The sequence below is a fragment of the Eurytemora carolleeae genome, unplaced genomic scaffold (assembly GCF_000591075.1).
Source record: "Eurytemora carolleeae unplaced genomic scaffold, Eaff_2.0 scaffold10, whole genome shotgun sequence".
Lineage (NCBI taxonomy): Eukaryota > Metazoa > Arthropoda > Copepoda > Calanoida > Temoridae > Eurytemora > Eurytemora carolleeae.
This window is the reverse complement of record NW_019396179.1, coordinates 444335-467883: the sequence shown is the minus strand read 5'-3', so window position 1 is coordinate 467883 and position 23549 is coordinate 444335. Positions and strand designations below refer to the sequence as shown.

The 23549-nt window shown below is 29.6% G+C and overlaps 2 protein-coding genes across 3 annotated transcripts; one reads left to right on the top strand and one right to left on the bottom strand.

Annotated features, from left to right (window-relative positions):
• Positions 1–1518: 1518 nt before the first annotated feature.
• On the top strand, positions 1519–9330 carry LOC111697362 (uncharacterized). Its single transcript, XM_023467344.1, has 11 exons — positions 1519–1609; positions 1743–1804; positions 1921–1975; positions 3009–3055; positions 5056–5111; positions 5773–5844; positions 6054–6066; positions 7762–7867; positions 7921–7979; positions 8400–8500; positions 8864–9330. Exons 2-11 carry the CDS (start codon positions 1769–1771, stop codon positions 8895–8897), a joined length of 579 nt encoding a protein of 192 aa, XP_023323112.1. The 5' UTR covers positions 1519–1609; positions 1743–1768; the 3' UTR covers positions 8898–9330.
• Positions 9331–12180: 2850 nt separating this feature from the next.
• LOC111697365 (organic cation transporter protein) lies at positions 12181–23325 on the bottom strand. Of its 2 annotated transcripts, none has more exons than XM_023467347.1 (13): positions 23223–23325; positions 22688–22747; positions 21791–21839; positions 21400–21464; positions 20022–20115; positions 19160–19274; positions 18042–18166; positions 17406–17536; positions 16521–16649; positions 15419–15556; positions 14609–14704; positions 13234–13295; positions 12181–12485 (listed from the first exon to the last, which is right to left on the bottom strand). In XM_023467347.1, the coding sequence occupies exons 1-13, from the start codon at positions 23254–23256 to the stop codon at positions 12423–12425; spliced, it is 1161 nt and encodes a 386-aa protein (XP_023323115.1). In that variant the 5' UTR covers positions 23257–23325; the 3' UTR covers positions 12181–12422. The 2 variants fall into 2 exon arrangements, with proteins under 2 accessions (XP_023323115.1, XP_023323116.1); XM_023467348.1 differs by having other exon boundaries at positions 20022–20088.
• Positions 23326–23549: the final 224 nt, after the last annotated feature.

Genomic DNA, 23549 nt, shown 5'->3' with positions numbered 1-23549 from the left:
GTAAAACCTTTAACATTTTGAACTTAGATTATTTGATTTAACACAATTCATATCTAAGGTCTACAGCATAGGTTTGCAAATATATAAGGATTATAAAAAAGATTCTAGCATTGTCATGTTTTTTAATGTCTCTCTCTATATATACATATCTATATAGAGAGAGAGAGCTCAAAAAAAGAAAAAAAGCTAGTTTACTTATTAACAAGACCAAATTGACGATAAGTGAAAAAGCATGTTTGTGTCTAGGATAATATTTTTTTGTGAAAGAAATGCTTTTTATTTAAAAAAAAAAAAACCTTGGGCAGAACAATATAGAAAGTATTTATTCGTTTATTATTTAAAACTTGAACTTTTAAAGATCAAACATTAATCTTTGCAATCAAAGGAGTAAACCACTATTTATTTCAATAAACCTGGCATCTTGTATGCCTGTAGATTTGACACCCTATATTTAACTATGCTCTACAAGTGCCAGAAAAATATGCCAGATTTTAATATCAAATTAATATTAAGTGTGAACGTTTTTTAAACGTTTACAAAAACTTTAACAAAAACGTTAACTTCATCGTGCATTTATTTATTTTATTAGTCCGAAACCCAAAAAATTAAAATACATAAAAAAATTTTAAAAAATTAAAAAATTGAAAACGCAATCCGCAAATACAAAGTTCCCACAATTCCAGTTCAATTTATATAGGATAATAGGATAATGATTTAAACGTAAAACAGAATGTAATTAAATTGTAAAAAATTATTAGAACTGGAAATATAAATATTTAGATTCAAAAAAACTTTTAATTGTTGCTTTCTATGGCACCACTTTTTCTTTCATAATGCTTAAAATTTCGCAGATTTTTCATTGTTTATTTAGTTGTTATTTTACTATTGCAGATATACTATTTAAAAATATGTTTAGCACCTTGATGAGAATTAAGATCCTTTTAGTTCCAATTGACCATCAACTATTACATTATATTTCTAATTTAAAATGGTATCCTGGTCCTTGAATACTTTTATTGACAGTAAAAATAAGAAAGTGACCTTCCATTTAAAGATGAGCAACCCAAATTCACAATGGTACCTTTGAGACATTAGATTTATCAATATATCAACAAAAACTCTTGCAATTGTAGAACTCTTTGTGTAAAAGATGTTTTATATTAAAAGGAATATTTACTTTCGTAAAGTAGTAGAATATAAAAATTATAATTTTTAAAAACCGCGAGGGACATAAAATAAACAAGATTTTCCAGTAATAAATGTGACATCATCCTCGTTGAGTTCACACAGTACGCTAGCGTACACTCAATGTTGAGTTCACTCAGTACCCTAGTGTACACTCAATGTTGAGTTCACACAGTACGCTATCGTACACTCAATGTTGAGTTTACACAGTACGCTAGCGTACACTCAATGTTGAGTTCACACAGTACGCTAGCGTACACTCAATGCTGAGTTCAAACAGTACGCCAGCGTACACTTAATTTTACGGTTTTTTCACAGAATTGAACAGGTACATATGTACAATGAGTTCTCTCTGTCCTTAAATATTTGTTAAAGGGTTCAAGGATACCGTTATGAATTGGAAATGTCCATTTATAAATAAAAGGTAACTTGAAATTGCGTGTACAGTCCTTTTAAAAGTGTCGTTAATGGTTCCTTTTATCCAGATTTATAGGAAATGAAGGTTGATTGATGATTGATAATTTATCAAGATGATTAGACATAAATATTATTTTCAGTTGCGGTTCTTGGAACTATAGAGGATATGAGGTTAAGACATTATGAGCTCAAACAGGAAAAGGTTTAATTAAGAATTTAAAAAAAAATAATTCAGCAAAAACGATTGTGAAGTAAATATGTTCTTGAAAATTCTTTAAGGTCGATAGCTTTATAAGTGAAAAACATTATTTTTTTTAGTTTTTCAACTCCAGTAGCGCACATTCGGAACTACAAAGCATTCTCGAAAATACAGGTTTATTATTTTATTAATGCTGTATATTGATTAACTACAGCGTTCCCAGTGGAATTTTTGATTAAATCTAATTTTAAAAAAAGAATCGATTACAAAAAGTTAATTGCTTGCCGATGTTACTCAAGGTTTTCCTTTGGTCGAGCCGTTTGGCCACCTATAGCTCTGACATTTAATTATATATATGCATTATACATTGTATATACAAATTTATATGCAGATATGAGCGAAGAGCTTCATTATAATAATTTTAAATTATAATCATCTCGTATCAAATTTATCTTGTTTAGGAAAATCAAATTCATCTCGTTTTTGGAAATCAAATTCATTTTGTTTAGGGAAATCAAATTTATCTCGTTCAAGGAAATCAAAATCATCTCGTTTAGGGAAATAAAATTTATGGGAAATAAAATTTATCTCTTTAAGGGAAATTAAAATCAACTAATTAGGAAATTCAAATTTATCTCGTTTAGGGAAATCAAATCAACTAATTAGGAAATTCAAATTTATCTCGTTAAGGGAAATCAAATTCATTTAATTAGGGAAATCAAAATCTCAATTAGGGGAATCAAGTTCATCTCGTTTAGGGAAATCAAATTTATCTCGTTTAGGGAAATAAGATTCATCTAGTTAAGGAAATCAAACTTATCTTTCAGTGAAATCAAACTAATCTCGTTAAGGGAAATCAAATTCATCGAATAAGGGAAATCAAATTTATCTTGTTTAGGGAAATCAAGTTCATCTTGATTAGGGGAATCAAATTTATCTCGTTGAGGGAAATCAAATTCATCTCGTTAAGGGAAATCAAATTCATCGAATTAGGGAAATCAAATTTATCTCGTTTAGGGGAATCAAGTTCATCTCGTTAAGGGAAATCAAATTTATCTCGTTTAGGGGAATCAAGTTCATCTCGTTTAGGGAAATCAAATTTATCTTTTTAAAGGAAATCAAATTCATCTAATTAGGGAAATCAAATTTATCTTGTTTAGGGAAATCAAATTTATCTAATTAGGGAAACAAAATTTATCTTGTTAAGGGAAATCACCAAATTTATACGAAGCTGGCAGTTTCTCAAACCAAGAGGTCAGTATTTTGGTTTTTCATTTTATTTTCGAAAAAAAAATTTTGCTTTAGAAATTCTTTTAAATCGAAAAGTTATTTATAGTGCAGATAATTAGCGTTTTTCTTGCTCTTGAAAGCAATTAGGTTATAAACTGAATATTTGCTTTATAAAAGGGACAATCCACGGGATATAAAACAGAAAGGGACTGTTGATGTAATTATTTGTAAAAGTCTATTTAAAGAGTAACATGGTCAATTTATAACGGTACCATTAAACCCTACTTTGATCAAGAAAGACTGAGTTATCCTTGTTTTACTTGAAAATTGATTATAAAAGCCTGTGATATCAATTTAAAGCAAGGTACAGTTTATTGCTGCAAACTGCAGAGACAAAGACAGTCATTGTGAGAATTTCCCACTTTTTTCAAGAAAGAAGGAGAACAAAATCTTATTTATATATAGATTAGGCGGGTTGGAAAGAAGGGGCGGAAATGTCATGTGTTTGCGCTTGTACTTAGGGTTGTTAATCGTTTTCGTAAACGATCGTTTTTAAATACGACCCACTCGTTTTGAACTTTTAGAAAACGAATAGCGATCGTTTTTGAAAACGATCTTTTTTATTAAAACGATTATACGATTGTTTTTAAAAAAACGATCGTTTTTGAAAAACGATCGTTTTTGAAAAAAAATTGTATTGACAATTATGTTAACGATCGTTAACGAAGGGTCGTCGTTAACGATCGTTAACGAAGGATTGTCGTTAACGATCGTTAACGAAACGACGAACTTTATCAAAATGGTCGTTTTTGGAGAAAAAAATTACATGCAACTTTATTGAGTGTATTCTTACATGAAGTTTAACAGTTGTGGGGGAGTTAAAACTCATTGATATTTTCTTAAAAACTACACAATGATAAGTACAGATGTTTTCTTTAAAACTACACAATGATAAGTACAGATGTTTTCTTAAAAACTACTCAATGATAAGTACAGATGTTTTCAGGTCGGTTTCCTCTCTTCGTTAACGATCGTTCACGAAGGGGTCGTCGTTAACGATCGTCAACGAAGGGTCGTCGTTAAAGATCGTTAGCGAAGGTTCGTCGTTAACGATCGTTAACAAAGGGTCGTCGTTAACCATCGTTAACGAAGGTTTGTCGTTAACGAGGGGTTGTCGTTAACGATCGTTAACGAAACGAACAATTTTATAAAAAACGATCGTTTTGAAAAACTATCGTTTTTATTAAATTCGTTTCGTTTTCGATTTTTCGTCGTCGTTTTCATAACGAAACGATCGTTTTTCTGAAAAATGAAAACGTTAACATCCCAATTGTACCAAAAGAGTGTGCGTGTGTAATAAGGAACCGAAAGTTGTACTGTCGTTTTATACAGTACAAAAGAATCTCGTTATTTGTACAGTCTATGAGAGTACATTTATTTATTGTTAATTGTTTACTTAAAAATAAGTTTAAAATACATGTAATATATTATTTATATGTTTAAGTCAACACTATAAGCCAAATTTTCATTATTCAAGCTTAATTATAATTGACGATATTGTTCTGTACTTTCCTTGACTGTAGTCATATTGTGTGTCTGTACCAAAAGAGTGTGCGTGTGTGATAAGGAACCTGTCTGCAAAGCAGTGCACCTGGCTTTCTCATGCCAGACCAGCGCCATTTCCGTTCCCTTTATTCTTATTCCATGGTTGGATATTAAATATCCCGATTCTGGAGGAGAGTGGCATTTTGGATTACATTAACAGTTCTGAGTTGAAAACTTTAGAATGGGATATCCCTAATCTCGATCGGTTCATTAATCTGGAGATTAGTAACAAAAGGAAAACAAGCATTATTTAATCTGGAGATTAAGAAAAAAAGGAGATCAAGCATTGATCTCTATATCCACCTTTATAAAGTTTTCAGCTCTGTAAACAATAGAATAATGGGTTTTTTCAAATTTTTTAGATTTTAATTCTAGAACCCCGATAAGGTTCAAATGTTTAAACATGCTTTTTTATTAAGAACACAAAACTTCAATCAGTCCTGAAAGAAAGCATGAAGAATGCCACTATAGCGAAGTAAGTATAGACATTTATTTTTTTATCATTATTTATCATTTTTGGGAAATTTAAAGTTGTTCTATCTATCTTGAAAATGTCCTATCTATGTAGAAAATGTCCTATCTATCTAGAAAATGTCCTATCTATATAGAAATGTCTTATCTATCCAATATGTTCTGTAACAAGAAATGTTTTATCTATCTAGAAATATTCTTTCTATCTAAAAAGATTCCTATATCTAATTATGTTTTATTTATTTAGAAATTTTCTATCTATCAATAAAATGTCCTTTCTATCAAGAAATGTCCTATCTATCAAAATGTCCTATCTATCTAGAAAATCCTGGCTATCTATCTATCTATACAATGTTTTCTCTATATTGAAATGTCCTATCTGTCTAGAAATGTTCTATCTATGAATGAAATGTCTGATCTATTTAGAAACATCCAATTTATCTATTTATCTATCTATCTATTTATGAAATGTTTTATCTATCTAGATAAACTATATATAAAAAGTGTCAACTATAAAAATTTCCATTTTTTGAAAGTATTTTGATTTTGTTATCTCTGAAATCACAACTATACAATGGCTTTAATTGTCATCATCATGGCAATCATTAATTATCACTATTTTAATTACTTTATCCATATTTTGTTAATTGTGTTCTTCGTTGAAGAAAGTTGGAAGAATGGGTGAGAAAGAAAAAAATAACGGAGTACAAAACCTCCACTGTAGAAATGTACTTAAGGAATGTAAATAATTCAAATTGTTGTACTATTTTTTATTGTACTATTTTCTTGGAATATTTTTAATTAAGATTTGCTAAACTTGTCGCAAACCTGAAGCATTTTTCTCTTCCAGTTGCAAATTAGTTGTAAATTAAAACTAAAAATGTTATTCATTTTATTGAAAATTAGTCAAAAAACAAAAAGAAAATTATTTATCACGACTCTGCAGTGGAATAAACGAGGTGAGAATTTTTAACTAGTTCTAAGGGGAATATTTTCTTGAAATCTAGCGCAGCGGTCAGATTAGTGACTATAGCACAAGAGGTGTATTTTCAAAATTTCAAAATAAAAGATGTGTCAATAATTTTCCTGCATTTTTCTTCTTTTCTAAAATGAAATATATGTTTTCAGATTTACGATATAAATTGAGTCTATATATTATTTATTATAACGGGTATAATTTCTTTTTGAACTGTGTGCAATTTATTTATAGTGGTTGATGCACAACGGTACCCTTTAAAGCTTTGTCTGATCAAGTAGGAATCCGATATCCATGATTAATAAATAGAAAACTGATTATTTTTAGTTGTGCTTTCCCAACAACATTGACTTGCGCATTTCTACCGCATGAAAACGTTCAGGAATTATCAGAATTTATTACCTATAAAAGAACATCTTCAACATTACTGATAAGATATAGTGTTCAAGGGAACCGTAGTGTATAGGAAACTTCCATCTTTAAAATTACTCAAAACAGTCCCAGTAAAGAGTCGCAATGTCTAACATTAAGTAATACAGGGATCGCCATAATACAAGCGAATATAGTTTTTTTTTCATTCCGTTCAATATCTCTGAGGTTATTAAACGCTAAACTTTAAAGCTCTAGCTCGATATCCAGGCTGTGCCAAGGGCTTCCAACGATAAACCGTTTAAATTATCTTCCTTAAACGCCGTTAATGAAATTATCAAGGAGCGGAGAAAGAATAGAAAATACCGTTAACAAATGGAAACGAACCGCTACCAAAAAGTTGCTTTTAAGAGTTTAACTATAAACAGCTTGAAAAAGGCTTATCTTGCCCAGCTGCTGGGGTCCATATAATTCCATCTTATACGATCCCAAATGTTGATTGATTGATATTAGAAAAGAATAATTGGAAGTATAATGTCAATTGTTGTAGAAAAATGCCATATACTTTAGAATTTTAAACTGTTTAAGGGTGTGTTTATTTTTCTGTATGTCAAAATTATCTCTTATTTTGATCACTGATATGACATAATCTTTTAACAACATTTCTGAAATGTAGTACAGTTCGTACAGTACAGTACAGTACAGTACAGTGCAGTACAGTACAGTACAGTACAGTACAGTACAGTACAGTACAGTACAGTACATTTCGTACAGTACACGAACACAAAAAAACTTGTCAAAGTTCACAATGACACATATAAAGTGTATTTTCATGCCCATAAATGTACTTTCAACCCCGCTCACGTTTGTGATCAGAAATGGAATCATATGGACCCAGTTGCCCACAACCCAGCCCTAGTTTTGACTTAAGAAGTTTTAACTTCTTAATCCTTCAATTCTGTTTATCCTGAAGGGTTTCAATACCAGGACCAGGAGGGATTAATTTAATTCGTAGCAACTGTTTACCGTATAATTATCTCTGAATAATCTTAAAATAAAATTAAGTCTTTGCCACAAACTCTAACTTGCTAATACCTACTATATCTTTGTAACCCAATATTGTAGACCTGAGGTATTCAAACTATCAACTATGTTTAATCAAATAATATAAGCTTGAAATATTTAATGTTTAAACCATCAGTTTTCAAAGATACAGATTTGACAATCAAATTCTTAGCGGAGAGACAAAGACAATTATTCCACTGGTTTATGGTCACCACTGAAAGTATAAATAAAATGATTTATTTAGATAATCTGCTTGGTAGCTTGTGTTATATGTAACGTGTTACTGATATGTGGAATAGGGAAGGACAGACCTCATCTCATGATTCCCTGGCTTGTGGTGTATCTCATAGGTATAAATAGTTCATTTTATTGATTAGTTGTTAATCTGATCTCTTCTACTCAGGAACTATTAGTCTGTATATCGGGTCCATTATGATTCTCCTCTCTAATCAGTTTATCAAGGAAATATTCATCATAATGATAATGATGATTATGATGATGATGATGATGATGATGATGATGATGATGATAATAATGACGATGATGATGATGATGATGATGACGATAGTGATGATGATATTGATGATGATGATGATGATTATGACGATGATAATGATGATGATCATGATGATCATGATGATCATGATGATGATCAAGATCATGACGATGATGATGATCAAGATCATGATGATGATGATCATGATGATGATCATGATTATGATGATGATGATGATGATGATGATGATGATGATGATGATAATGATGATGAAGATAATGATGATGATAATTATAATTATGATGATGATAATTATAATTATGATGATGATTATGATGATAATGATAATGATAATGATGATTATAATGATGATGATGATGATAAAGGCTCTGTTACCGTTTTGTATCGGAATACTGTTTACAATTCTGTGGTTCAAGGTGAAAGTGATGTTTCTGGAAATGAAAAAGGAAAGTTACAGAAGACAAAGGTAAAAGAAAAAGATAAATTTCGACCAGGGGAAAGAGGGAATGTTATTTCCCATTCATAATGCTTCACACCACTGTGCCAATTTTGACTTTTAATCTTCTTTTGTTATTTCATTTATACACGAGGTGAGTCTTTGTCACAAACTCTGATTTGCTAATCCATGTATCATTGCAACCCCGTGACTTTAAATCTTTCAAACTATTAATTATGTAAAATATATTAATCTGAATTGAAAATATCAAAGTTTTAATTTGAATTTGAGGCAAAGACTCAATTACAATATATCGGAATTGAAATTACATCTACCGTTCGTCCACGTGATTGGTTTTTTTTCAAAAATTCCAAAAAATTTCATATTTTCCAGGGTTTCGTATACAGAAATGATCACTGCAGTGTAAAAACAAACGGATCAGAGAATCAAGAGTGGAAAAGAATTGTGTTTGAAAACAAATATTTTTTTTTTAAATGTGATAAAATAAAATATGTTTAATGATATTCGCTGAGCGGCAGAAAATAAAATTGAACCAAATGATATAATTTTTGAGGCAGTGTATTCGAAAGTTCAAGAAACATTTGAAAAAAATTGCATCCTTTTGTGCTATGATAAATTTTCTAAAAACTTAATGCCAGTAAATTTTACAATTAGTTTTTTTTTATGTCCAAAATCTGAAAGATTAAAATTTTCATATTTTTCCACAGTTTTTAATACAACATTTAAACCCCAGACTGTAGCGGAATAGATCAAGACCTGCATTAAGTATTTTTTTGCGAATATAGCTTGTTGAAGATGTAATAAAGAAAATATGTTGTAATACAAGTAGTGTGAAATCATTAAATATTGGGTTTGCGTACACTGCACAATTGGTGTTTTTCATGTCCATGCACTATCCAAACTTTAGTGTAACATTCGCTTATCTTTTTTGCAGTTTTATGAAATTATGGGTCAAACACTGTTTTTATCCCTGTCAGATAATTCAACTAACTGTTGAAAAATTTAAACCATGAAATGTTATAGTTTTAAACTTTTCACGACGAAAAAAAACCTAACGACAAACAAATAGTTTTAAAGCAAAAACCATAATTGTTTTAAAAAACTGGGAGGATTTTTTAAGCGAGGTTTAAAAATGTTTTCTTCAAGGAAGAGTTCGCGAAAAATTAAGGGGTTATAGGCTTACGTCGAAAATATTCGATGGTGATTGCTACTAATCTTACGTCCATAAAAATTTAGAAAATTGCAATATTCGACTTGGATCAACTGGGATCGGTAAAAAAATTAAACTTCCAAACAAATCATTCTTATATTACATCGAATATATTTCGACGTATTCGTATTATAGTTTATACTTTATAATATTTTTATTTGTTTTATATTCAATGCACCTAAAGTAACGATTTTTTAAGTCCGCTAGGTGGCTCTGCCACATGGAATCATGCAGAACATTTAGAGCTGAGACACCTGGCGGCCAACTAATCGTTGTTTGAATTTCATCCTAACTAAAACAATTAAAAAAATATTATGAAGTATCAACTTTATAGAATTTGTCGAACAAAATCATTAGTTGTAATATCTAAATGGTTTGTTTGGAATTAAAGTGTTGTTTTTACGATCTGAGTTGAATATTGAAACTTTCTGAATTTGTATGGACGCTACGTTCTTCGGTATGAGTCGTTTTTAACAATTTTCTCCTAATAGACGCAACAGATAGAAGTAAGATTAGTAGCAATCACCAATGAATATTTTTCGACATAAGCAGCAATATATAACCCCTTATATTTTTTGAGAATTTGTGAATTTGTAAAAATGGCCTTCGTAAACTTCCATCAAAGAAACTGATTCGTTTTTTAAAATATCTGTTCGTTTTCATTAACTATTAATTGTTATTGAAACAGTCAAAGTTGTATTTAATAAAGTTGAAACTGACCATCACTATACCTAACCTTACGTCCAGTGTTTATATAGCACAGTTCTAAAACATAAAATGTAAAAGTCATGAATATTTCAAAGTTTTGTGGAGCCTATTAAAACTCAAAAATACCCAAAAGTAAAAAATGAAAAAAAAAACTTTAAGCACCCTGATCTCTAATAGTTCTCCTTAAATCTATTAAATTGAAATATTTTGTTATTATTATTAAGATTAGGTGGAAAAAATAATAAAAACAGCCAAGAGCTATTTTCCATCTAATTGCTTTATACTTGTTCTGTTAAAATAATCATCAATTTGTAATTGTAAACTGGTTTTGTACACAAATGCATGTATTTTTGCAACAAACTTTATTTATCCATCTATCTATCTACCATGACCATCTCTTAACTTCTTACTTTTTTAAAATAAAAATTTCCAATAGTTGTAAAATTGATTTCATGTAAGATTGTAGTTTTGTTTCATAGCTCATTATCATAAAAAATTAAAGCATAAATATATACAAGAAGGTTATGATACCAATACTAACCTCTTAGAAATACTTAAGAATACATATTGTATAAAAAAAATAATAATAAGTATAAAATATATTCAATTTCTAATTTGCTGTTCTTTCTAATCGATTTTTAAATATATTTTTTTTACTTTTTAAAAAAAATTTCATTCAAACCAATTTTTCCACGGGCAACGCCAGTATACAATAAGCTTGTAGCTCTTAGATATATATATACATATACATTTATATGTGAGCTTTAGCTGGCTAAACAGCTGAACCAAATGGGCTGAATTTATTTAGGGAATCCATTGTACACGGGGGAGGGGTAACAAAGGCTAAAATAAATTCGACATTTTTTTTCTTAAATGTGTTTAGAATTCCACGGGGAAATCCGTGCATTTGAGATGGTACAGTTATATTTTAACAAGGTTTCATTTACGTATATGTTTATTTTCAGCGATCAAATATTGTCTAGTGAACATATAATAATGATAAATTTATTAAATAGTGTGCATATTCTCTTATATATTTATTTTATTATCATTCATTTCATCTTTTGTGATTTTATAAGTATTCACATTAATTTCAGGATTTGTTCCGATTATATTGTTGAATTAACATTTTAGAGAACAATTAATAAACAATTTCTATAAATGCCAATAAAACAAACAAAAAACAACAACAAACCAGAACAGATCAACCAAAAAAATGTTAAACCTGAGCTCAAAACTTTAAAATGGTGAATATCGAGATTAATGCTTGATCTCCTCTGTTTCTTAATGTCCAGATTAAATAATGCTTGTCTTGTTATTAATCTCCAGATTAATTAACCCATCAGGATTAAGGATATTCCATTCTAAAGTTGTCAGCTCAAAACTTATGATAATAATAGTTTTATGATCATATTCATGACAAACCAAAAAGGATAGCACTGCTTAGATACTTTTATTCTATAAAAATTTCTTTTAAAATATTCTTGGACTGCTTTGTTTCATCCTAAGAGAATAGAATATATAAGCAGAACCAAATAAACGTATTCAGAACCAAAAAGAAATTATGCTGAACCAAACAGAAATTTTGCAAAATCAAAAAATATTTTTGCAGAACCAAATAAACTTATGCGGAATCAAAAAAAAACTTATGCAAAACCAATTAAAACTTATGCAGAATCAAAAAAAAATGTTATGCATTTAAACCTTATGCAAAATCTAGTTCAGCTTATGCATAACCAATCAAACTTATGCAGAACCAAATAAACTTATCCAGAACCTAATAAACGTATGCAGAATCAAATAAATGTATGCAGAACCAAATAGATTTTTTCAGAACCTAATAAACGTATGCAGAATCAAATAAATGTATGCAGAACCAAATAAAAATTATGCACAACCAAAGAAAACTTATGCAGAACCAAATAAAACTTATGCACAACCAAAGAAAACTTATGCAGAACCAAAGAAAACTTATGCACAACTAAATAAACTGAAATGCAAAACCAAAAAAAACTATGGTGAACACTTTTTGATTTTCTTCCAAGGAATGCTGTTAACCTTTAGCATCTCAGACTCCTGAAAAGGAAAATTTATTTATATAAAGTTGTAATCGTTCTTTGTATGTCTGTCTGTTTGTGTGTCAGATGTCAAGAACCTCTGGACCGATTTGTCCCAGTTTTTGGTAGGTAGAATTTCGAGAGTGTTCTTTGATATTTATATAATAAAGGTTTCCAGACAAAGCTGGGTTCTCAAGTTAACTAAAAAAAATTCTAATTGATTTATTTGATAAAGGTTTTCATTAACCTTATACCGGTCTACGGGATGTTTTTTTGTCAAAATAAAGCACTAGAGAGAGATTCAAATTTTCTTATTTATCTAACATATTTTAACAAATTTTAAACAGTTTTTTTTGCAAAGGGTAGGGTCCAGGACAAAAAAAAACCGGTTTAAATAATCTGTTTTATTTCTGAAAGGGAGTGTTGCAAAAAATGAAAGAGGGTATAAATATGCTGATATTGAATTAAATTTGATATCGATCAAGAGCATAGGACCCATAAAAATCATTTGCATTAACTCCACTCAGATCGTAAATAATTCAATTATTTTAAAATAAATTTTTTCAGATATCACAACCTTAAATAAATGTCGAATTCGATGCATTCGTAAAAAGTTGAAATTTCATAATATATATATTTTGTAATAAAGACATTTTACTTTGAACGGCGATCATTTGCCGTAGATATAATGTCAAATAAAATTAACCTTAAAGGGAGTGTTTGTGAAAAGTAAAATTGACCTTAAATTCCAGTTTTCAAAATATTACCTGTATTGTGTATGCTAAAGGTTTGCCCGCAGTTTCAGGTAAACTGAAAGCCCACAATCCAGCTAAAAAATGTTCTTATTTTAAAGGGACTGTAAGCGTGATTTTGAGTGACCCTTTTTTGCAAAGATGCCAATGCCCGATTCACAATTGTGCCATGTATGAATCAAACATCAAGATGAATCATTTCTAAAACTCATTTTCATCAATTATTGTTTCTTCATAAAAGTGACTTGCGCATTTCTACTGCAGGAAACAGAACAAAATTACTAAAATGAAATTATTGATCAGATAAAGGTTTCAATGATACCGTTGTGAATCCGGCATTGCATTTTCACATTAAGAGCGACTTACTGTCCCTTTATTAAAAACTCACAAATCTGCACTTAAACTTTTTAGTTTTAAATATTCATTTTCTAAAATTATATCCAGATCAAATAGGTTCTAGTACAATAGATGGCAACGTAGAATTTCTACACTATGTACAGCTGTATTCTTACGTCACCAGTGTCAACTTGTTTTTTTTTTGTCCGACAAAATTATTTATAATAGTAATAATTTTAGAATAAAGTGCTTATCTTACAGTAAAATAAGTGCAATTTTATGTGTATTTTAGTTTTTACACTTTTTTATTTAATCTTGTAAAACATGTCAACTAATGTGATAAAATTTCGTTTAACTTGTATATTTGACAATTATGACATCATGTACAATGGTTCATTTCTCATTTGCAACCTTGATAAAGTATTTGATCCAGATGATATATTTAATATACGTTTATATACAAATATAGCCACACCGTGGAATCTGTTTTTTTCTATTATTTATATCAGCATTATTAAAAAAGGTGAGCTCGTCTATATTTAAAAAAATAATTTTAAATGAAAAAAATATATTTTCCTTTTAGAAAAAAAACTGTTGTTGAAACAGATTATCATAAATTTGATTATTATTTTTTAGATATAAATTTATTGGATCCTGTTTGGATAAATGATTTTTTAACGATGTAAGTTTCCTTGAATTTTATTTCTTAGATCTAAATTTAAAGGGACTGTGAGCGCACTTTTAAGTGACTCTCCATGCAAAAATTGCAGTTTACGATTCACAACAGTACCCTTATAAAAGCTTTTGTCTGAGAAAGTATGACGTATATATCATTGATTATAACTTTAAAACCCGATTATTTTCAATTGTGTTTTCTCTATAAAAGGTGACTTACCCATTTATGTAGCAGAAAAACGTACGGGAATTAATACTTTTCAAAAAAAACTACCATAGTTTCCACATTATTAGTCGTTTAAAGGTTTTAAGTGTATAGTACCATTGTGATTCGGTAACCGCCATCTTTGCATACACGTACAGTCTCTGTAATACTAACCAAAAACAGCATTTATCCCAAAAATCCAAACTGGAAGGTAGGGGTGGACACTAGACAATCCCCCCACCCAGGGGGCTAGAATTCCGCCCAGTCGTCCTAAATATTTTTAAACATTTTAATTATCATTTATTTACGAATATCAACACGTGACACATGTTGTTATATAGATATTTACACATACATCAAGTGCTTTTTGAATATCTATATAACAACACGTGACACATATGTTGTTATATAGATATTTACACATACATCAAGTGCTTTTTGAATATGTACATTTTCAGATTGTTTTCAATCTTCATGACAGAAACACATATCTCTAGAACTGAAGAGGGTTCAACTAGCTCAGAACATATCTCTAGAACTGAAGAGGGTTCAACTAGCTCAGAACGAGATTTATTTTTAAAAATGTGGAACTAATACCTACTTTATTAACTCTATGAGATTTATGAGATTTGGATCAACAAAATCCAATTTTAATTATAGATTTGCCACTAAAACTAAAATATCTAATATCCCTAATGGATTCACAAAAAATGATCAAATATACTTTTTTACAAGGAAATATAACATTTTCCTCCTTAATTTGAGTACTAAATAATAACTAGAATGTTATCCCATCAAATCGACGGATAAAGGAATAGAGGTTTGTCTCAAATCAAATTTTCTAATGCCTATAGCTTATATAAACTGATGATGTAAACCTTTGACATTTCATCTAAGAAGGTCTACAAAATTACGTTGCTCAGATATAGGGATTGGAAGATCAGAGTTTGTGGCAAAGACTTAGATCTTTTATAGATTTTTTACCTATAAAAGAAGCACTTCCAATTGCTCCAGTCCTAATAACAGTTGGAAATATCTCTGTGCTGTAAATGAAGAGTGTCGCAAATGCAAAGGTAATGCAAGTTTTACCAAAGAGAGCTAACATCATTACACACCAGTTACCTGATTAAAAATAGGATTACAGACATTGCAAGATTGTGTTTTTAGCTTTTCATAAATAAACATTTTTATTGACTACGCATATTTGATATTGACTAAACATATTTGATATTGACTAGACATATTTTATATTGACTAGGCATATTTTATATGACTAGACATATTTGAATTGACTAGACATATTTGATATTGACTAGACATATTTGATATTGACTAGCATTTTTGATATTGACTAGACATATTTGATATTGACTAGGCATTTTTGATATTTACTAGGCATTTTTGATATTGACTAGGCATTTTTGATATGTCAATGAGAGAGGTTGTCTTTTTGTATTGGTATCCAAGTACTGCGTAGGTATATGGCTACAATGCATGAACATTGAATATAGTCCAATTTTTTAAGGCCAGCTCATTGGAAAAAAAATTAGACCGCTAACTTTAATAGTTTATATGTAACACACCCTCCACACCCACATTTGTTTAGTGTTTACACACCATTTTCTAGGGCTGTTCAATAATGTTATAGTTTTTATGTTCTGATAGCTTTCATGACAAAGAAATTGCAATTTCTGTTTTGAAGGTACAAAAGAAGGCAGAAAACGATATATTAAACCAAGGTACTAATGCAAGGAAAGTTATTTCAGAGGTATACGCATTTTTTGTACTGCAGTGTACTGTCTTTGGGCGGATAAGTAAACACAAGGCGGAATCAATGTTCACAAAAATAATCTATGAAATATTCTGGTCATAGGAAACTATTATGTGAATTTTTAAAGTTATCAAAATTAAATGCTTTTATCCTCCTCGGATACTGGACGAACACTGATGCATCTATTCTTGTTTACAAATTCCGCCCATAGAGAACTGGTTTCAATATGTACGCAGAGCATATGCGACCGCATTTAACTTTCCTTGCATTAGTACCTTGTATTAACCATTATTTTGGACACCCTGCATTAGTTACCTTGTGGTACTAGACTAATACAGAGAAGAGATAACCCTGATAAAATCATTGAGATGCAATAAGGAAATCGTCTTCCGTATCTGAGGAGAACAAAGATGGCCAGGATATAAGCAGGGATCTCAAGTAAACCTGGTCAAAATAAACTGTTAAACATATTTGACTTTTACTGTTTACGCCAGGATTAGAAATTTAAGCGATAATATGGAACCAATCTTCCGATTTTCCTTTTTGGATTTGAAAAATCAAAACAGAAAAAGAGAATGTAAAGAAACGACATGAAATAATATTTCTTGATACAAATATTGGTATCTATTGAGCATCAGCTTGATTGTTCCTAATAGAAGTCAAAAGACTGTTCAAATCTGATATTGATATCGAGCACTGTGATTTTGCCAGGCTACATTTGTTGCATATAAAACGCGCTTTACATTGGGTTGTTTAGAATGGACAGTACAACTAGATGCACATATAGTACATATTGTATCGGCTCGGATCATGCAGCGATTGGAGTAGTGTGCGCGAGATCAATGCTTGATCTTGATTTTTTATTAATCTTCAGATTTATTCTTTATTTTATATACTGCATGGTAATCGTTAGGGGCTGAAGGAAGCTTTGATCAGGGGAGACATAATTAAAATGAAGAGAATAAGCATTGATCCATTAAGTTAAAAGTGCCTACAGTGGATATCGTGATCAAGAGATTGGTATTATGACAAAAGTTCCTTCATCCACATTTTTTTTTGTTGATTCTCAATTTGCCCAGAGCTATACTAGTCGAAATCAAAATATGTTGAGATTTTGAAAGTTTGGAAATTGTTATCAACCAAAATAGAAAAACAAATTGAAAATAAAAATTTGCAAATTGTCAACTTGAATCTTGTTACCTGATAAGGAGAAATTAATAAAGACATCCCCTCCCAGATCCCCGCTATTTAGGGTTAGTCCAAAGTAAACAAATGCATTCACAAAGAAATTATACCAAATGATGAAGGTCTTTGACCGCATGTTGGGTGTCCTAGAAAAAAAATAATGAATTTTTATTTTATACAAATTTATAACAATAAATTGTTTCAAATTGTTATGGTCGCAATTCGCCCCTAGGAAGATTTTTTGATTAAAGAAATTCTTTAAATATTTCAAATCGATTGAAAAGCTAAATATAAATTAACAAATAGTTTGTTTAACTTTAGCGAATTGAAAAAAAAGAAATGTCATGAAACGACTTATACCAAAATCAAAAAAATTATGATACTTATTCGTAAACTAAAGTAGAATAGGACTTTTTAAAAATAAGAAATAATAGTTTTAATATGACTAAAATAATGAATAATTTGAAAAATGAAAATGAGCAATGAGCAATAAACATTAAGTAATGAGCAATGAGCAGTGAACAATGAACAATGAACAATAAACAATCAATAACAACAAAGTATAAGAAGTGAACGATAAAAATAAACAATGAACAATTGAACAAAAATGAATAATTTATACTAAACACTGAGCAAAGCAAATAAACAAACCTAAAAATGTCAAAAATGTTTGTTTTCTTATCGTCTGCATCTGATGTCTGGACAGGGTGAAGTTTCCAATCTGCGGGAAGTTCTTTTTTGTTGGATTTTCCAACATTGCGAATAATTTGTTCAGACTGAAAAAAAATGTTTTCCCTGGAAACCAAAAACTGTACACTCTTCATAATTTACATCTCTGGAACCTGATGGTTTAAACGGTTGATATTTCATACATAAACTATATGTATCAGAACACATAGTTTGAAAGATCAGGCTGCAAAGATATAGTAATTCAAAATTATAATTTTTGGCGAGTTTTCAGGTTTTTTTTTACAATTTATGAGTTACATGTTTGTTTCATTAAATATTAAACCATAGGGTGGTAAAAACACCCCTCCCCATCGTTACAGGGTTAATAGAGTTGCAATATTCTATTAAATTTATTCTAATCTTTAATTCTCTATTTAGAAAATTGAGCCACTTACCCAAATTCTAATTTTTCTTATAATTAAAAAAAGGGCCTTCCATTAGTGTCTCAGTTTGCTAAAGGCAGAAGATATGATCAGGCCTGGCAGGGTTCTTTCTTTATTTTTGTTTTTCTAAATTTTTAGGTGTTTTAGCTTTAAAAATTTAAGACATTTGATAATTTGTACAATGTACACATTTTAAGTAGTTAAAGTTAATTTTTAATTATTTATAATATACGTTTTTTAATATAAATATTTGGTATGGTGTCTCATCTTTTTAGAATGAAAAGCTAGTTATATATTTAAGAGAAAAGTGTTGACATAGAAAACATTTTTATAATATATTGAGATTTTTAAAGATTTTTATAAAGCCAGAAAAAAAAAACTTTGATTGCTTCAAAACGAATTATGAATACTTTACCATTAGTTCAAATTTTTCTTTTCTAATAGTTAAAAAAAAAACAGCAAAATTACATCAAGTAGCCAAGTCAGCACAACAAAAAACTATTTTACAGAAAGTGACTAATAAAAGTAATAAAAACATCCAACCCTTTAAATTTAGACAGTTTTTATCAAACCCGAACTATAGTTGCTTCAAAAGTTGTGATATTCAAATATAAATTCTTCTAGAAGAATCTAGAAAAAGTTAAAATATTCTTTTACCTTCTCCAACTTGTGAGTTGCTATGAGCCATCTGGGGTTTTCAGGAATAAACCAGTAGAGAAGAAAGGCTAGTGTAGAAGGGAGGGATACTACCAACATTAGTGTACGCCAGGACCTGGGGTGGTTATATCAATTTAACGAAGCACGACTTTCGATTTAAATTTTGATTTATACCAAGATTTTAAACCTGTAAACAAAGAGAAGCTGTTAATTTAAAAAGCTTCTCTTGAATTATTTGTAAACTTACAATTCGAAAAAAGTCTGTTAACAATTAAAACTTTTTAAAAAAGTCGTCTTCGTTATGTTGATATAATCGCCTATCACCGTACACGTATTGTGGTTAACAGTTTTGGTTCGTGTTTTTTGACATATTTTCTCTCATAGCCATAGTTTAAGAAAAGCAAATGATATCAAACTTTGACCCTGAGAGAAAAAATATATACAACACGCACCCTTGACCCTTTAGAAAAAGTAAATTCAACCTAAAGTCTGACCCCGCCGTCAACCTTGTTGCACCGGCTAGTCCTATCTACTTTATTTAACCAATCCGGACGATACAGAACAAACTGGGACTGGAAAGGTTGACCCAGCTCGGAAATTAAAATGTACCACGGCTGCCCGTGAAAAGTAAACGAAACAATAAAATATTTTAAGTGTGGAATATTTTATGTTTAGAAAACAAACTTTACCGTTTCAAAACACTAACTGCTGTATAGATGGACATAATTTTGCATTTTTAACAGACAAGGTTTTTATTTTAAAATGGATTATTATTGTAATTTTAAGTGAGTTACAGTCGGTAAGGCCTTTTTTGATAGAAACCTAAGGACAAAGCAAATATATAAATCGGAGGGAAATTTGCCTGATGAGATATCCGAGTAAGGCTAAGATTAACCACCCTCCCACCCAGAAGAACTCTAGACCCATTCCTACAATAGTGTTCCACTTTCCTCCAACTAAACATTAATTAATTATTCTACAATGTTTGTGTAGTTTCTAGTGACACTCATGGAAAAATGAAAGTGTACGACGACTGTATCCTCTAAACAAAGAGAATAGAATATATATTAGAGGGGAATTTACTAGAAAAAAGTGTAAAACGGCCATTTTCTTGTACTGTTTCCATACTGCAGGTGTACTTCACATATTTATGCTATATAACCTTTTGGGCCCTAGAATATCATTTCATAGAAAATCTAAAATTAATATTAAAAGAAAACTAAATCATGAAATAGGCTGGTTTCATAATTGACCAATGATCATTTCACATAGACTCTATGCCTTCCACTTTACAAACGATGATTATCCGTTATAACTTTTATATTTTTTATTCACCTAATTCATTATAAAGTTTATTAACAGCTTTTAAAAATTCGGAATTGAAATGGATAGTCTAGGGAACATACTGTCCTAATGTACTCTACTTCATATAATTTGTGAACATTTACATGATTTGTACACTTTGAACTCCCTTTCAGGCTGAAAGGGACTGAAAGAATGCATACCGAGAGATTCTCTGAATTCCCCTCTAATATATATTCTATTATCTTTGCCTCTAAAGCCTTGGCTGCATTATGTAACATATTTCAATGTTAGTATTTTGAAACCTTCAGATTAATTTTCAATTATGATCGAATAAAGGTATCAAAGGTATTGTTGTGAATTGGGCATTGCCATCTTTGCTTGAATGGTCAATTAAAAATACACTTACGGTCCCTTACGTTCCTAATCCAGACTACAGGTAAATCGTATATTTGAATTTTGAATATAATTTAACCCAGAATTACGTCTAAATAATTAATGTTGTTTTAATTTATTAAGTTTAAATGGTAGGAATAGCACATATTTAAATAGCATAATCTGAAAACCTATAATTTGTCTGGAAAAAACGTTGTCATTATATAATTATTAAAGATCAAAGATGATCTTCTAGCAAATCATGTTTATGTATCTACATATTTCTTTACTGTCGGTGTAAGTATATCATACTTTGTGGGACACCCTGAATCTATATATTTCTTTACTGTAGGTGAAAATATATCATATTTTGTGGGACACCCTGTATCTATATATTTCTTTACTGTAGGTGAAAGTATATCATATTTTGTGGGACACCCTGTATCTATATATTTCTTTACTGTTGGTGAAAATATATCATATTTTGTGGGACACCCTGTATCTATATATTTCTTTACTGTAGGTGAAAATATATCATATTTTGTGGGACACCCTGTATATACCTAGTTCTATACTGTAAGTGAACTGTGTTTCCCAGATTCCAATGAGAAAGAAAGCATTGATGACTCTAGATAAATAGATAATTAAAGTTCAATAAATAATTACAACAGAAATCGCAAATTTTATTTATTCTTTCATTTATTTCCTTGCCTCTGCTGCATAACTCTGCAGGGTTCGTTGCTTTAGAGAACCAACACATGAAGCATAGCCATTTTCAGATGTGAAAACAAATATATCTCAATAGTTTTTACATTTACAAGATGTGCTGTTGTGAATCCGGTATGTAACTAATCTTGAAATTAAGAGTCACATGTAATTACGCCGCAATTCTTTTTAATATAAAAAAACATTAAAAAAAATATAAAAACTTCTTGTGTCAACAATATCTTTTACCTTGCTGTCATAAATACTTCAAAGTTGGGAGCTAAGGAGGTACCAATACCTACAAATGTAAAAAAACGTTTTCATGATTTTCCCAATATACCAAACTTAGTGTTTTTTTTTCTATATTAACCACAGGGTTAATATAGGATAAGATTCAATGACGACCTAACTATATTTTATTTCAACAATCTAATGCCTTGAATAAAGAAATATTAAATGATTTTCTATAGAAAGAAACCAGTTTAAAGCCATGGGTCGAATCATGTGTATTTAAAGAAAAATACTAACTAAATTCTGTACAGTCGTCTCTGCACTCTGAAGTTTTATCTTTAGTGGGTCTAGGTAACCCTTTTTGATGTTTTGTGAATTTAATTTTGTTTTTAAATTAACCATTGTTTCTTTTAGTCATTGTTTCTTTTAGTCTGGAAATTGTAGTATTATTACTTTATTCTAAATGCTGAATAGGAATCTAAAAATGTATTTAAAAGTTTTGTTAATTGGGTCTACTCAATTGATTTTCATTTGCAAAATCTTTAAATGACGTTGCTCACTGCCTTATCAAAATTTATCATGTTGCATAATATTTACTTGAGTATTACTTAACAGTTTTAACAAAAGAATTATGTCTTTGCCACAAACTCTGATTTTCTCATCCGTATTTTTTCAGTTCAATGTCGTACATTTTAGATATTTCAAACTATAAATTTTATTAATTTAAATTATCCAAGTTTGAACATAAAAAAATACCATCCACCAATTTGAATTTCATGTAAAAAATTATCCTGATATTAAATTTGTTTCATTTTCCGCCTAAGAGAGAAAACAAAAATGTTCCTAAATTCCTTTTTTTAAAAGAAATAACTCTAGAGATTTTAAAAACTAAAATGAAAAATAAAGAATATATACCTGACCCTGCTACACAGATAAGTAATGGAATAATTACAGTTTTCCTTCCCACATAATCAGCTAAACAATTAACATAATCAGCTAAACAATTAACATAATCAGCTAAACAGTTAACATAATCAACCATACATTTAATACAATAAGATAAACATTAAATATAATTAGCTAAACAATTTATACAATCAGTTAACTAATTAAAATAATTTAAACAATTAACTTAATCAGCTTACCAATTTAACTTAATCAGCTAAACAGTTAACATGATCAACTATACATTTAATACAATCAGATAAACATTTAATATAATCAGATAGAAAATTAACATAATCAGCTAAACAATTAATATAATCAGCTAAACAATTAACATAATCAGCTAAACAATTAACATAATCAGCTAAACAATAAGTATTATCAGCTAAACAATAAACATCATCAGCAAAACAATAAATATAATTAAAGAAACAATTAACATAATCAGCAAAATAATTGACATAAGCAGCTAATCACAAAGATTGTGTTTCTAATTTATATTTACCTAGAACTCCGAAAGTGAAAACTCCAAATATCATTCCAATAAAATAAAGAGTCTGAGCAGTGGATACAAGATATTCACGACTACAGACAAGATTAAACTCTCCTAAAATACAAGACTAAACTCTCCTAGAATACAAGACTAAACTCTCCTATAATATAAGATTAAACTCTCTTAAATACAAGATTAAACTCTCCAAGAATACAAGACTAAACCCTCCTAGAATACAAGACTAAACTCTCCTATAATAAAAGATTAAATTCTCTTAAATACAAGATCAAACTCTACTAGAATACAAGATTAACCCCTCCTAGAATACAAGATTAAAAC

Excerpts from the sequence above, each read along its gene's own strand:
- LOC111697362 (XM_023467344.1), top strand. The coding sequence starts at position 1,769 with ATGAGGTTAAGACATTATGAGCTCAAACAGGAAAAG. Across the intron at positions 7,868-7,920 it reads GCTTGTGGTGTATCTCATAG|GAACTATTAGTCTGTATATC; the intron begins GTATAAATAGTT and ends TCTTCTACTCAG. Across the intron at positions 7,980-8,399 it reads TCTCTAATCAGTTTATCAAG|GCTCTGTTACCGTTTTGTAT; the intron begins GAAATATTCATC and ends ATGATGATAAAG.
- LOC111697365 (XM_023467347.1), bottom strand. The coding sequence starts at position 23,256 with ATGATATTTGGAGTTTTCACTTTCGGAGTTCTAG. Across the intron at positions 17,537-18,041 it reads AACATTTTTGACATTTTTAG|GACACCCAACATGCGGTCAA; the intron begins GTTTGTTTATTT and ends TTTTTTTTCTAG. Across the intron at positions 15,557-16,520 it reads TATTAGTCTAGTACCACAAG|GTAACTGGTGTGTAATGATG; the intron begins GTAACTAATGCA and ends ATTTTTAATCAG.